The sequence below is a fragment of the Pelodiscus sinensis genome, chromosome 25 (genome assembly GCF_052426305.1).
Source record: "Pelodiscus sinensis isolate ZL-2025 chromosome 25, ASM5242630v1, whole genome shotgun sequence".
Taxonomy (NCBI): domain Eukaryota; kingdom Metazoa; phylum Chordata; order Testudines; family Trionychidae; genus Pelodiscus; species Pelodiscus sinensis.
In genome coordinates this window covers 20,725,292-20,739,757 of record NC_143076.1, presented here as the reverse complement: position 1 = coordinate 20,739,757, position 14,466 = coordinate 20,725,292, and the positions used below count along the sequence as shown (strand labels likewise).

General features: G+C 64.1%; 2 protein-coding genes across 2 annotated transcripts in view; one reads left to right on the top strand and one right to left on the bottom strand.

The window, feature by feature from the left end:
- TMPRSS4 (transmembrane serine protease 4) overlaps positions 1–430 on the bottom strand; it is a 23,168-nt gene extending 22,738 nt beyond the window's left edge. The window contains exon 1 of the mRNA XM_075909329.2: positions 274–430. Coding sequence (XP_075765444.2) covers positions 274–276 — 3 coding nt within the window. The 5' untranslated portion in view covers positions 277–430. The remainder of the gene's footprint in view (positions 1–273) is intronic.
- SMIM35 (small integral membrane protein 35) overlaps positions 1–14,466 on the top strand; it is a 19,336-nt gene extending 4,870 nt beyond the window's left edge. Inside the window, exons 2-4 of the mRNA XM_089773261.1 lie at positions 11,005–11,121; positions 13,688–13,721; positions 14,361–14,466. Coding sequence (XP_089629387.1) covers positions 11,005–11,121; positions 13,688–13,721; positions 14,361–14,466 — 257 coding nt within the window. The remainder of the gene's footprint in view (positions 1–11,004; positions 11,122–13,687; positions 13,722–14,360) is intronic.

The window sequence follows — 14,466 nt, the reverse complement described above, 5'->3', positions numbered from 1 at the left end:
GGAAGGAGGCAGAGGGGGTTACACGCCTGGGCTGAGAGCTACAGCTGGCTACGAGAGCCCGGGGAGAACAGGCCATCTGAAAGCGGTGCCGGGAGAGCCAGGGCTTCCCCCCACCCCTACCCCGGCGGCGCGGCGCTGCTCGCCAGCCCACCAGGCGTGGCACTCTCGCCGGAGAGCCGTGGGATGGCAGCGAATAGGGAGGGGCGCGTCCCCCATCCCTGGGGAAGGACGGTGGCCCAAAAGCTGTTCTGCGCTCCCATGCCGGTGACTCACCATGGCTGCCCCGCTCCCAGGTGCCCTTGGAGAGTCGGTTCCCGGCTCCAGGGGAGGCCTGGGCGCCTAGGACCCAGGCGTTTTGTTCGGTCCCGGATGCTCTGCGGCGGTCCCCGCTCTGCCCCGCTCCCCAGGGCCGTGTCCCAGCACTGGCGGCTGGACAGGGGCAGAGCACTTTAAAACCCCGTCCGGAGTCGCCAAACAGGAATTCTCATTTGGACTGTAATTCGATACCCACCTGTCAGATCCACATCACCTGCCTAATCGTCTCTGCCGCTACCCCGGGGCGGGACTCACCTCCAGAGCGGCTGCCAAGGCTGGCCTGGCTGGCGCGTCCTCTCCCTGGGTAGCAGGCACCCGCCCGCAGCCTCCCCTCCGCCCGGCGCCCTTCTTTCCGCATTACTGGGGAGGGGCAGAGCGGGGCGCGGGAGTCCCCAGGCCTGGCCTCTCAGGTCACCAGCTCGCCCTGTTCCTGGAGGGGACACACAGTTCTGCAGTGAGTCACTGAGCACACGGCCCTGCCCCCCTCTTCATGCACATTCCTTCCCTGGCCTGCGCTGGCTGCTGTGCGGCTGCTGGGCCTTCGACGGCTGCCACGCGGCACCCGGGAAGGGCCTCGTTCCAGGGGCGGGTGCTGTGCTCCACCTACGTACCCCTGGCCTGGCCTGTGTGCGTGGTGCGGAGCGCCGTGAGCCCGCGAAGCAGAGACAGTTCCCGCTGCCGCCAGACCCGCCCTGGGACAGGCGCTCACCTCTCTGGCCATGGGGACATCACGATGACGCTCCCGTAGCACACCAGTGCGGAGTGAGGCCTGGGCGCGCCCGGCGTCTCGGGCGCCGCGTCTCAGCCGGGTAACATTGAGCACCCTGCGGGCCGTGGGTCGTGCAGCGTCACTCCCTCAGATTTGCCACGTGCTGGGGGCCGTGGCAGGGAGCTGCCGGAGAAGGGGCTCGCGCCAGAGCCTCCAGGGCCCTGGGGCAGGACCGCGCAGGGGAGGGTGCACGTCAGTGGGCCAGGAGCCCGTCCCAGCCGTGACCAGAGATGCTCCCTGGTATGGTGCAATGAGACTGAGGAAATGGTCTCGAAACCGGTCATGACTGGAAATTAAAAACCCATTCACGTGAGAACATCACCAGGGCGCCTGCCCCTCCCGTGCTGGGGCTGCTCCCGCAGGCTGCTGGCCGGGAGAACCTCGTGCAACGCCGCGCCAAGGGCCCCCCCCACCTCCCGCGTCGCACGCCGACCCCCAGGGAGCGGCTGTTCCTGTCCGCCCTGGCTCTGCGCCGTAACGAAAGGGGCGGGCTGTGGGCGCCAGAGCAGGTCCCAGCAGGCTGAGGGTGGAATGACATGACAGTGCCAAGGGGGGTGGGTACGGGCAGCCAGTGCCCCCCCACGTATGGCATGCGGCTGCCTAACGGATTTAGTCCGTGGCAACGGAGGAGAATGAGCTCGGAGGGTCTGTGGCGAGGTCGAGAGGAGCCTGCTAGAGAGCTCCGGCATCTGTAAACCCATTAGACGCTGTGGGGCGGGGTGTCTATTTTCATTGCTGACTAGTTAGCATAGTGGCACTTCCCAGAATAGCAGGCCCAGGTTGTTACGCAAACGGGATGAGATGGTCAGTGCTGGACCTAGCTCGGTATCCGCCAGCCCTGCCCGATAGCATCCCAGGTAACTGTGCATGGGGGGTCTCCACTGAGTTCGTCAGCCCTTGCTGGCCGAGCCCAGGGGCCCACGGATTGGGGAGTGGATATGCCGCCGCAGGCAGGTCACTTTTTCAAAGTGAGGGATTGTGGTGTATGAAGGCACGGACTCCGGCCGGTGCAAGCAAGAAATCGTTTTATTGCAAGATTACAACTATCTTTATACCCTCTCAAACTTCCCAAAAGTCCACATCCTGCTTTTCATAAACTGTGCTTCTTCACAGTCCCAAACACAGCATTCTCGAAGGTCGTTCACTCGGGCAGATTTTGTTATTGTTGGCTCAGGACTCTTGCTTGGTTTCGTCCTTGGGATGCCCTGTCACGTGGCCAAAGCACTATATTTGTTGATTCTCTACAAGGGATCACTGGAGAAAGGTGAACGGCGCTCCACGGCCAAGGAGAGCTGCATGGCCAATACCTGTGGTAGCGCCGGAAAATACAGAGGTGCGGCCCGCCAGTCGTTAACCTGTGGAGCCGCTGACCCAGGGCGCGGGGGGTCTCCGTCACTGGCGGTTCTGAAACGCGGCGTGGTAGAGCCCTGCGAATACATGGCGCGTCGCTGAATACCCGCGAGCACCCGGGGCTGTGGCTGCAGATAGCCGCGGTGCCTTTTGGCGGATGTGGATGCAAAATGTATCCGCGCAGGGCTCTGCAGAGCGGAAGTTTCTCTACCAGATCTGCTCTGGGGCTGGTCCCTGACCGGCGCTATTCAAGGGCTCAGACCAGATCACCAGGATCCCTTCTGGCTGGGTACTCTGAGTCGCTGCGCCAGCATCTCCTCCTGTGAGCCGCACGCGTTGATGTGAAATCGCCCCTTTGCACAGCGCTTGCCTACCCTGGGCTGGATGGCGGCAGGCGGCAGCCAAAGCTCCCCTGCGCCATTGTGTCCCTGGCCTGGCTGTGCGCGCCCCTCATTGGCTCAGCCGCCGCCCGCCTGGGCTCAGCCAGCCTGCCCCTTTCCCTCTGCCTGGGTGTCTCCGAAGCACACGTGTGCTCCGTATGCCTTGCCCCGTGCAAACCGGCGGGACGTGCCGCCGTCCTGGTGCACTGGGCAGCACCAGGCTCTGGTGTAAGCAGCGGGGCAGGCTGCAGGGCCGTGGGGGCCAGGACACCTTGTTCCGTCGTGACAAGGTCCCGAGTAGCCCAGGGCTGGCCCAGGCCAAACAAAGGGCAGCGGAAGGTAGAGCGAGCGGGGCCGCCAACAGCAATGCTGGGCCCAGGGCAGAGCAGGCAACGGGCCCCCATGTACGCACAAGCCGTGCCCGCGTGCCCACGGTCCGCCTGGGCTCCACTTGTACCAGCCTCTAATCACCCGGGGGCTGGCAATTGCTCCTTTTGCCTCCCCTCCCCGTTGGCGGGCCTGGCACGCAAGCCTGGGCGAAGCCAGCGGGGCCATTGGAGCTGGCAGGCTCCGAGGCGCCGGGGGATGGGGATGCGCTGCAGAAGCCTCTGGAAAGGGGGGGGGGGGGCTCGCTGTGGCCAGCCCGAGTCAAGGGGAACACCCACGCAGAGGACCTGAACTTCCCTAGGTCACGAGCGGAGTGACCCTGCTCAGTTCGCTCTGGGAGGGGGGAGAACTGTGTAGTGGGGGTACCTGGCTGGTTGCTATGCTGGGCAGTGGGCTGTGAGTGACCTTCACTGGCTGCTGTCTGTAGCACGGCCCAGCAGGACAGGGGATGAGTCACTAGGCAAGGGTCTCTCAACCTGTCTGACCAGCTACCCCCCAGGGAGAGAAACAAAGGAAGGTGGAAAGCCGCCCCTGGCTGGGGTGGGGCTGGAAGTGAGTTGGTTAGTTTCTGTCGGGGGATCATGGAGGAGACAACCTAGGGAAAGGGGCTGGAATTTAGGGGCCCAGTCTCCCCCATCTCAAGGGGGGGCACTGAGGCATCCTAGCCCCAGTTCCTGTAACCAGATGACATCTGTGCTGTGCTGTATCCTGGAGAAGCAATAAACTCCCTCTGTTCTACTGGCTGGTGGAGTCTGTTCGTGCCACTACGGGGGTGCAGGAGACGGGGAAACCCCAACACCCGCCACAGCAGTCTCTTGCTAGGATTCACCAGCGACTGGTGAGCCGAGGGGCCCTCGCTGGCAGCTAAACAGCCTGAGTCAGGGCCACAAGCCGGGACCTGGCTCATGCTGCACTAAGCAGGGGTGGGCTGCAGGCCGGGATGCCAGCACTAGATCACCCTCTACTCAAAAGGGGGTCTTCTCTCTGGGCGTGTCTGCGCATAACCCCCAGGGCCCCTGTCTGTGAGGGTCAGATCGCATCACTTGATGGGTTATGATAGAGGTGCATCAAATCATGACAGGTCTGGAGAAAGTGAATAAGGAAAAGTTATTTACTTGTTCCCATAACACAAGAACTAGGGGTCACCAAATGAAATTAATGGGCAGCAGGTTTAAAACAAACAAAAGGATGTTTTTCTTCACTCAGTGCACAGCCAACCTGTGGAACTCCTTGCCAGAGGATGTTGTGAAGGCCAGGACTTTAACAGGTTTCAAAAAAGAACTAAATAAATTCATGGAAGGAGAAAGATACTCTCCACATTCCTCTGGCTAGTAGATTTTGTGTGCTCCAGCCCCACGGCGAACAGCGAAGGTGGGGGGCAACACAGGCTCCCCAATGCTGGAGGGAGCCCTGAGCCTGGGGGCCTGGATTCAGGCAAGATGGGGGCAAAATCTGGGCCCCAGGCCTTCGGTTCCCCACCCCTGCCCTAGTGACACAGCAATTTGCACGTCTCCGGGGTGATAACCCACCGTCTGCAGATGTGCGGCTGTCCCTCGGCAGACGATGAATGTCCGGCGGGCTGCTTGCACACCTCATGGCTGTGCATGGCAGGGCCACGCAGCCACACGGGGGTCCAGCTTCCTGCCTGCTGCAAACTCTCTGATCTCCAGAGATGCCTTGGGCCTGTGGCTTGGGCACTTGGTGAGCCCGGCCCTAGGAGAAGGCGGCAGAGAGAGACTGACGAGCTACCTCTCACAATGGCCTTTCTCAAACTCCCTCTGGCCCGCTAGGTGACCAGTTGCTTTGCTCCAGCCCAGCCAGCCTGCTCTCTGCTCCCAGCGGCCTTAGCAGTGGGCCGGTGTGACGGCGCATTGGGGGTCCCCCGTCTCCTGCACCCCAAAATGGCACAAACAGACTCCACCAGCCAGTGGATTTGAGGGTGGTTTATTGCTCCTCCAGGATACAGCACAGATGTAATCTGGTTCCAGGAACTGGGGCTAAGAGGCCTCAGTGCCCCCTTTGAGATGGGGGGATCCCAGCCCCCTCCCCAGTTCCTTCTCCCCTGCTTTCCAGCCAGGAACTCACTCACTCTCCTCCAGCCCTGCCCCCCAGCCAGGGCAGCATCCACCTCCCTTTGTTCCTCTCCATGGGGGTCAGCTGGCCAAACCAGTTGGGATACCCTCTTTGCATAGTGACTCATCGCTTGTCTGCTCGGTGGTGCTACAGACAGCAGCCAGAGAGTTAGCAGGTTACCCCCCACTACGTCACAGCCGGGGCAATGCCTGGCAGACCCTACGTTAGCGCCAGGCTGGCTGAGGTCTCTGCGGGGAGCCGGGCTGCTCTTGCTTGTTCTCTGCTTTGCGCACGGACAGGGCAGCCGGGTGCTGCCACTCCGGAGAGGGGTGGTGCTGGGCGCGGGGGAGCCTGCCCCTCCACGAGGCAGCAATCAACGGCCCTGTCTCCCGGGAGCGCTCTAGCCCCAGCTTTGGCACCTGCCTGGCCTCCTGCTGAGCCCTGCTCGCTGCGCAGTAGGGCCCGGCTCCATTCCTTCAGCTGCCAGTGCCAGTGCCCTGTGGGGCAGCCCGTTTCAGGGCAAGGAGCCTTCCGCCAGGGCTATCGGGGGTCAGGCAGGTTTTCAGTCCTCAGCCAGGGCGACTGTCCAGCCAGGCTCTGCCTCCCGCCTGCCCCGGGCCAGCAGATCCCCCTCGGCCTCCCTTCCACCCCCTCCTGGGGCGCAGGGCTGTGCGGAGCAGGACGGCCCCGAGCCCGCTGCTACTGTTGGGTGCAGGGAGTCACTTGTGGCGGCCTGGGCCAGCCGGGCTGAGGCGACCCTGCTGGGGTTGGCCGGGCTGTGCGGGGCACGAGGAGAGAGGACAGGGACTCCCTGGGCCTGGACACAGGCACGTGGAGGCCGAGAGGTGGCCGGGAGCCAGCCTGCCACGGGGGCCGTCTGAGGAGCGGCCGTGCCTCCAGCACGCACACAGCAGGTCATGCCAACGGGGAGAGGCGCAGGCAGCGCCGGGCAGGGCAGCCCGTCTCCCCCAGCACGGCTCTCGCTGCGCCTGGCGAAGACGATCTGCCGGGCTGGGCGTGTTACATAAGCTGCCCCCACGGGCGCAGGGAGCCAGGGAACAGGCGGAGCGGAAGGCAGGTAAATAAACAGCGTTTTCTCTCCCCTGGGCCCCGGGGGCTCGTTAATGGCGCTGCCGGAGGGCGAGACTGAGATGCTGGCGGCAGCCAGGCGCCCCGCTAATCTCTGCTCATGCCCCTCGCTCCTGACTTGCTGTTCCGGCCCCCAGCGAGGCAGGAGACCACCCGCGGGGGCTGCTCCGGGGCCAGCGGCAGAGCCGGGCATGCAAGGAGGGCGGCAGAGCTGCTGGAACTACCAGGCGCTTGGGGCTTGGCCCGAGGTTCCCCAACACGCGGCCGAATGCAAGTGCAGCTAGTGACCCGGGAGCCCCTCAATCAGGCCTGAGGGTGCTGGGGGAGCTGGTGGCAGGAGGCAGCCCCAGGGGTCTGCTGTTCTCCGGTGCTGCGCAGCTGCAAAGGGCCACAGGCCCCTGGGTTAGTGGTGGCTCCCGGGGCTCAGCAAGAGCCGGACGAGTTGGCAAATTCCACCCAGGCTGCTGCTCCGGCCCCTCACGCCCCAGGAGTGGCTCTGTAGAGGAGGCAGAGCAGAGCCCGCGTCCATAGGCTCATGGGAGGGACCAGGGAGCAGGTCTGGCTCTGACCTGCAGAGAGCGGAGCTGTGGGGTCGCTGGGGCCATTTTAACTGCGTGCGGCGGCTGGCCAGGCCGGTGTGACTCAGCACTCGGGGCCAGGGGCTGGTAACGGAGCCGGCTGGTTCCAGGCCGGGCCAAAGGGACTTGTGACCGTGCTCCCCACGTGGCCCCCAGGCACCCTTCAGGTCTGGGATGTAGGTAACTCCTGCTTCTGCGGCTCTCCCATTCCAGCTGGGCTCCCGGGGCGCTGCCTTTCTGGCCGGCTGGGGGTGGGGAGGGCTGCAGGGTGCCCATGTGCAGCCATGCTCCCCCTTGCCCAGCTGTGGGCTGGGAATCTGGACTCTGCTCCAGCCAGGTCCGCCGCTGCCCTCTGAAGGGACAGGGGGGAGATGGCCCCGGGGCACACGCTGTGTGGGGTGTCGCAGGCTGTGCCAATGCTGGGATCTGCTGGGGAAAGTTTATATCTCACTGTAGCTTGCTGGCGAGATCTTCCGCTCTGCTGCCTTGTGGTGGGAACTTGGGGCTGGCTGGCGCTGCTGCCCCTGGGCTAGGGCCCCCGGGATCTGACTCAGGCATACAGCTGCCCAGGACTCCGCCAGGCATGCCAGGCCCGGGGTGACCTCAGAGGCCACAGGGCGGTCTATGGGGCCAGAGGCCTGAAATCAAAGCGAGGGGGCTACTTTCGTGTGCTGCATGGTGCCATGGTACCGAGGGTACGTCTACACTAGCTCGTTAGTTCGAGCTAGGTAGGCAAATGAGGGCAACTGGAGTTGCAAAGTGGAGCTGGCAGGCACGAGGAGTAACGGTAGTTTGAATTAGGATCTTTAATTTGAAGTACTTACTCTGTGCTGCGTGTAGCTGCGGACACGGAGTTCGGACTAAGGGGGATTAAAAATGGCGGCGCCCGGGAACATTCAAATGAAGCCCGGGATATTTAAATCTTGGGCTTCATTAGCAACTCCGCCTGCCCTAATTACCCTACCTAGCTTGAACTAACGAGCTAGTGTAGACGTACCTGAAGCCTCTTTCTCAGGCACTGTAACAAGCTGTGGCCAGCTCCCACCTCACAGCCGTCACTGTGCTGCACATCATGGCTGGAATATCACAGGGACAGGACTCAGCTCCTCCTGTTCTGAAAGCATAGGCCCCCTAGGAGAATCTTCCTTGGCTGTCAGCTGCATGGGGGCTATGACACACAGTCAAAACAATTCTGGTTCCCACCAGCAGAGGCCAGACACACCAGCCACCGCATTACTGTACTGTCCACTGAGCAGGGAGTGGGAAATTCGCAATGAGCATTTTGTGCTTATGTGGCTGGGAGGGGGTGACTGAGGGAAACCACTGCTGACCCCAGCCATTTGGAAATCAGGTGGGGCACAGGTCCTGAGACGGGCTGAAAACTGACGGGATTTATAATAATAAATAAGTATCCCAGAACTAAGTCAGGAGTAGTCACCCAGCGCCACGCAGGTGAGAGATTCTCTCTTCTGCACAGCATGCTCCACGGTAAGGAGAACGTGGGGGTTTAGTTTTGGGGCCACATTTCCAAGCTCTAGAGGAGGTGGAAGGTCTCCCGGCAGCCTGTGATTCTAGCAGCTGGGTTCACACCAAACACCCTCCCTCCCCCTGTGGTTTTCAGCCTGGGATCCGGGGGGGTCCCAAGATTTCCAGAGGGGCCACATCACCATTCAGAATTTGGGAGGGGCCTGCAAATGAAACACGGACTGAAAGCCAGCAGCCTCCACGGCCAGAGCGGGCAGTGCTGGAGTTGCAGAAAGCCCCCTCCCGCCATGCCCAGGCGCTGCGGGCCGGGGTCCTGCTCCGTCTCTGAGCCAGCGCACTCGGGTTTTGCTCTGCTCTGCCCGGGGCGGGTCCGCAGCGCAGGTCTGACTGGCCGGGGGGCTCTGCGCAGAGGTGCCGTCCTCCATGTTCGCAATGGCTAGGAGCTCGGTGGACGGCCTGGCTGGAGCGGATCCCTACTGAGCCCCCGCATGGAGGCCTGCGCGGGGCGAAGCCATTGCGGGTGCCCCCTGCCGGGCTGAGGGGCAGGCCCAGAGATGCTGCATTCCCGGAGCCCAGCTGAAGGCCCGTTGTGTGCGGGAGGCAGCCATTGCTATAGATCAGTCTGAGAAAAAAGGGGGCTGGAGACTAGGCCGGGGGCCGGGGGCAGGAACAGGCCTCAGGATTTCCAGGGGGCCCCTGGAAACGGGGTGTTGGGGTTAGACCCCTGGGGTCTCTGAGGCATCTGCCTGAGCCCTGGGACAAATTGCTGCCGAGGGGCTGCTCAGAAAGGGGCAGAGACCAGCCCAGCCCCCCTTCTGCTGGGACGGGGGGGTTATCAAAGGGCTGCTGCAGAGGCTTCATGGCCCCGCTCCATGGTCTGCACCCCAGCTGGGGGCCGTGGGTCTGGGCCGGGGCAGCAGCAAGGGGGCTGGCCAGGGGCTCCTTCCGCTCAGGTGAAAGCGCCAGGCCGATGCAGCACTTTACAGACTGACAAGATGGCTTATTAGGGGATGTGGCCGCTAGAGGGAGCCGCTGCCCAGCACCTGCCCTGCCCAGGGAGGTGGGCGGCTGCCGGCTGCCCCCGGGGGCTGTTGCCACAGGGCGCTGGGCCCCGCGTCCTGCCCGGCCCGGTGACGCTGAGCCAAGGGCTGAGCCCCCCGACCCACGGCATGGTGGGCCCAGGGACCGAGCCGCTGCAGATCTGCCCAGCACCCCACAGCCCAGGCGGTGCAGAGCTCAGCAGCCTGGAGCTTAACTCTGCTCTTCCCAGCACCGGGCTTCTCCAGCTCCCCCCTCCGGCTTCTCCACAGCCAGGCCGGCCGCTGGCTGAGCAGCCTGGGCCCCTGGGCTGCCGGGGGAAGCGAGAGGCAACCGCTGACTGCTTCCCCCGGGCTGCGGGCCTGTGGCTGGGGCGCAGAGACCCCTGGGCTGCGGGCCTGTGGCTGGGGGGCAGGGACTCCCGGGCTGCGGGCCTGTGGCTGGGGCGCAGGGACCCCCGGGCTGCGGGCCTGTGGCTGGGGCGCAGAGACCCCCGGGCTGCGGGCCTGTGGCTGGGGCGCAGGGACCCCCGGGCTGCGGGCCTGTGGCTGGGGCGCAGAGACCCCCGGGCTGCGGGCCTGTGGCTGGGGCGCAGGGACCCCCGGGCTGCGGGCCTGTGGCTGGGGCGCAGGGACCCCCGGGCTGCGGGCCTGTGGCTGGGGCGCAGGGACCCCCGGGCTGCGGGCCTGTGGCTGGGGCGCAGAGACCCCCGGGCTGCGGGCCTGTGGCTGGGGCGCAGGGACCCCCGGGCTGCGGGCCTGTGGCTGGGGCGCAGAGACCCCCGGGCTGCGGGCCTGTGGCTGGGGCGCAGGGACCCCCGGGCTGCGGGCCTGTGGCTGGGGCGCAGGGACCCCCGGGCTGCGGGCCTGTGGCTGGGGCGCAGGGACCCCCGGGCTGCGGGCCTGTGGCTGGGGCGCAGGGACCCCCGGGCTGCGGGCCTGTGGCTGGGGCGCAGGGACCCCCGGGCTGCGGGCCTGTGGCTGGGGCGCAGAGACCCCCGGGCTGCGGGCCTGTGGCTGGGGGGCAGGGACCCCTGGCCTGGGGCCTGTGGCTGGGGCGCAGGGACCCCCGGGCTGCGGGCCTGTGGCTGGGGGGCAGGGACTCCCGGGCTGCGGGCCTGTGGCTGGGGGGCAGGGACTCCCGGGCTGCGGGCCTGTGGCTGGGGGGCAGGGACTCCCGGGCTGCGGGCCTGTGGCTGGGGGGCAGGGACCCCCGGGCTGCGGGCCTGTGGCTGGGGCGCAGAGACCCCCGGGCTGCGGGCCTGTGGCTGGGGCACAGGGACCCCCGGGCTGCGGGCCTGTGGCTGGGGCGCAGAGACCCCCGGGCTGCGGGCCTGTGGCTGGGGGGCAGGGACCCCTGGCCTGGGGCCTGTGACTGGGCTGCAGGGACACGCCTGGGGCTGGGGGGCAGGGACAGGCGTGGGGCTGACCTGTCCGGGCCGCAGGCCGACAGACACACTGCGCTGTCTTGTGTGGGTTGAAATGTCCTGGGCATGCCTGGGGACAGGCCCTCTGCTGAGCACCCCTGTTCTCACTTGCAGGAGTGGAGCCCATCAGCATCCTCGGGCTTATCCTGGGCATCGGCCTGGCCCTGCTGCTCCTGGGCACCCTCGGCTACTCCCTGATCAAGTGGTACCTGAGAGGAGCCGGCTGGCACCGTGAGTAGGGCCGGGGGAGCAGGGCGCAGAGGCGCTGGCAGTGCCACCCACCGACCTTCCCTTCCGCGGGCACACGGCAGGGACAACGGCCTGGCCGAGTTAGCAGCCTCCTGGCCGCAGCATCCCCCCAGAGCCGCTGGGCATGAAACCAGGCCCCCGAAGGCCAGATCAGCTTGTCCCAGCCTTGGACTGCTCTGGGTTCCAGGAGTGGGGTCTGCTGGGTGGCTAGGTGGGGCCTGGGGCAGGGGGCTCTGGGGCGGAGGGGTCCGTGTTTGAGCCGAGGAAGCTCCCCGCCGCACATGGCAGCACATCCCCGCCCAGCACTGCACGCTGCCCCCCGCGTGGGCGGGTGGGCCAAGGAACGAGCTTCCCAGGGCCACGTGCATTGTGTGGTCTTAGCGCTTCTCCACGCCTAACGCTCTACGCCCCCCTCTTTCCTTCCCAGGGCCACGTGCACTGTGTGGTCTTAGCGCTTCTCCACCCCTAACGCTCTGCCCCCCTCCCTCCTTCCCAGTGCCACGTGCATTGTGTGGACTTAGTGCTTCTCCACGCCTAACGCTCTGCCCCCCCTTCCTTCCCAGGGCCACGTGCATTGTGTGGTCTTAGCGCTTCTCCACCCCTAACGCTCTGCCCCTCTCTCTCCTTCCCAGTGCCACGTGCATTGTGTGGTCTTAGCGCTTCTCCACGCCTAACGCTCTGCCCCCCTCCTTCCTTCCCAGTGCCACGTGCATTGTGTGGTCTTAGCGCTTCTCCACCCCTAACGCTCTGCCCCTCTCTCTCCTTCCCAGTGCCACGTGCATTGTGTGGTCTTAGCGCTTCTCCACCCCTAACGCTCTGCCCCCCCTCCTTCCTTCCCAGTGCCACGTGCATTGTGTGGTCTTAGCGCTTCTCCACCCCTAACGCTCTGCCCCTCTCTCTCCTTCCCAGTGCCACGTGCATTGTGTGGTCTTAGCGCTTCTCCACCCCTAACGCTCTGCCCCCCCTCCTTCCTTCCCAGTGCCACGTGCATTGTGTGGTCTTAGTGCTTCTCCACGCCTAACGCTCTGCCCCCCTTCCTTCCCAGTGCCACGTGCATTGTGTGGTCTTAGTGCTTCTCCACCCCTAACGCTCTGCCCCCCCCTCCTTCCTTCCCAGTGCCACGTGCATTGTGTGGTCTTAGTGCTTCTCCACGCCTAACGCTCTGCCCCTCTCTCGCCTTCCCAGTGCCACGTGCATTGTGTGGTCTTAGCGCTTCTCCACCCCTAACGCTCTGCCCCTCTCTCTCCTTCCCAGTGCCACGTGCATTGTGTGGTCTTAGCGCTTCTCCACGCCTAACGTTCTGCCCCCCTGTGACAGACCGGGCCGTGTCTGGGCACAGCTGAGGGCGTCCGCTTAGGGCGAATTGCTCAAATCCGGGGCTCCTTACAGCCCCCGACTGGCGACCTCTTCACACAGGCCACAAACCAGTCCCACAGAGCGCTTCAGCTGCCTGCCTGAAGCCTCCTGAGCAAAACCCCTCCGACACCCCAGCAATATCCGTGCCCCAGATGGCCCCGGGCCTATACATAGGTGGGGGGTCCTAGCACCCAATCCCACCTACCCCGAACAAGTTCTGTCCAGTTCCAAGAAACCAGCCACAGATCCCTGGTCAATTTACCCTCTGGACCTTACCCACAAATCACGCTGGGCCAATCCTTTAGAATCTAAAGGTTTATTATTACAAGAAAGAAAAGCATGAGAGTAAGGTTATTAAAGTACAGTACGTTACATGCACCGAATCCCCCAGTTCTCGATGCAGGCTCTAGCAGAGATGTTGCAGCTGCTGGTTTAAAAGTCCTTATTGCACATCCTACGATCAGGATGGGTTCACAGGTCTTCCGGGCTCTTCAATCCCTGCAGTGCTGCCTCTGGGATGAAGTGCTGAGCTGAGAACAAAATGGCATCGACCACATGGCCTCTTTATCTCCTTCCTGGCCTCTTCTTGTATGCAGCAAGTCACCTGGTCAGAGGCCAATCTCTATGTTTCCTGCTGGCTGCCCTCAGGTGACAAATCCCATTCTTTGGGTGTGTCCATAGCCTATTGACAGCCATTGTTCCACAGGGCTTTGCTACTCAGCCTGTCCATAGCCATGCTTAACCACATTCACAGAAATATTCAGCTTCCACACAGATTACAGATTCCTACCTACACACATAGACATTATACACTCACATAAATAACGTACATAAGATCAACAAACAATAATCGCCCATTCAATACCCCACATGGCTCCCCCCACACCAATTTCTGGGGCCAACACCCCCACGTAGGGGTGCAGCAGCGATCTGGCTGCTTCCCTCCAATTCAGCAACGTGACACCCCCCTCCTTCCTTCTCAGTGCCACGTGCATTGTGTGGTCTTAGCGCTTCTCCACGCCTAACGCTCTGCCCTCCCCCCTCCTTCCCAGGGCCACGTGCATTGTGTGGTCTTAGCGCTTCTCCACGCCTAACGCTCTGCCCCCCCCTCCCTCCTTCCCAGGGCCACGTGCATTGTGTGGTCTTAGTGCTTCTCCACGCCTAACGCTCTGCCCCTCTCTCTCCTTCCCAGGGCCTAATTTTGTTTTCAACCTCTACCACATCCGGTGAGTATCTGCTACTCGGTGGGCACGGGCTGCGCTCCTGGGGGGAGGGCGCTTCAGCAGTTGTGCCCTGTGGTACCAGCGAGCCAGGCAGAGGACAGCTCACCCTGCCAGGTGGCACTGTGCAGCATGGGGGGGGGGGGGTGCCAGGCAGTTGTGTGTCCCTCTGTGCTTCCAGCGCTCCCTGCAGGGAGATGTCAGCTAGTCTCTTGCTCCAGCTCTTGCCTTTGCCTGGAGTGTCCCAGCAGTGGGAATGGAAGGGAAATGCCAGGCTCATTACTCGGCTACACCGCCCTCGCGCTCCGCCTAAGTGCTGTGTGCTGACCAGGAGCTGCAGTGCCAGGCCGACAGCCTACTGGAGCCAAGCCCAGCCCCAAGTCAGCGTCAGACGTCAACAGTCCCAGGCCCTCGCTCTAGACGTGTGGAGGGGGCGGTGTTTCTCTGGGTTCGGGTCGAGATGGAGCCGAGGGCTGGGCTGCCGGGGTCTGGGGCATTTCTGCACGTAATGTGGGTGGCTCCAGCCATGATGGGCGTCCCAGTCCCCATCAGCCCAGCGCCTGGTACAAACCAGTCGTGGGCGTGGGCGTGTGCCTGGCCCCGAGCGGCTCCATCAGGCCCCCGCCTCTCTCTGGCTCCCTTCAGCAGCCTCAAGTCTGTGGAGGTGGAGCTGGGCCCGCCCTTCACGGTCAGCGGCTCCATGAGCGACAGGGCAGGCGGCTACACGCGGTTCCACGACAGGCACGTCTGA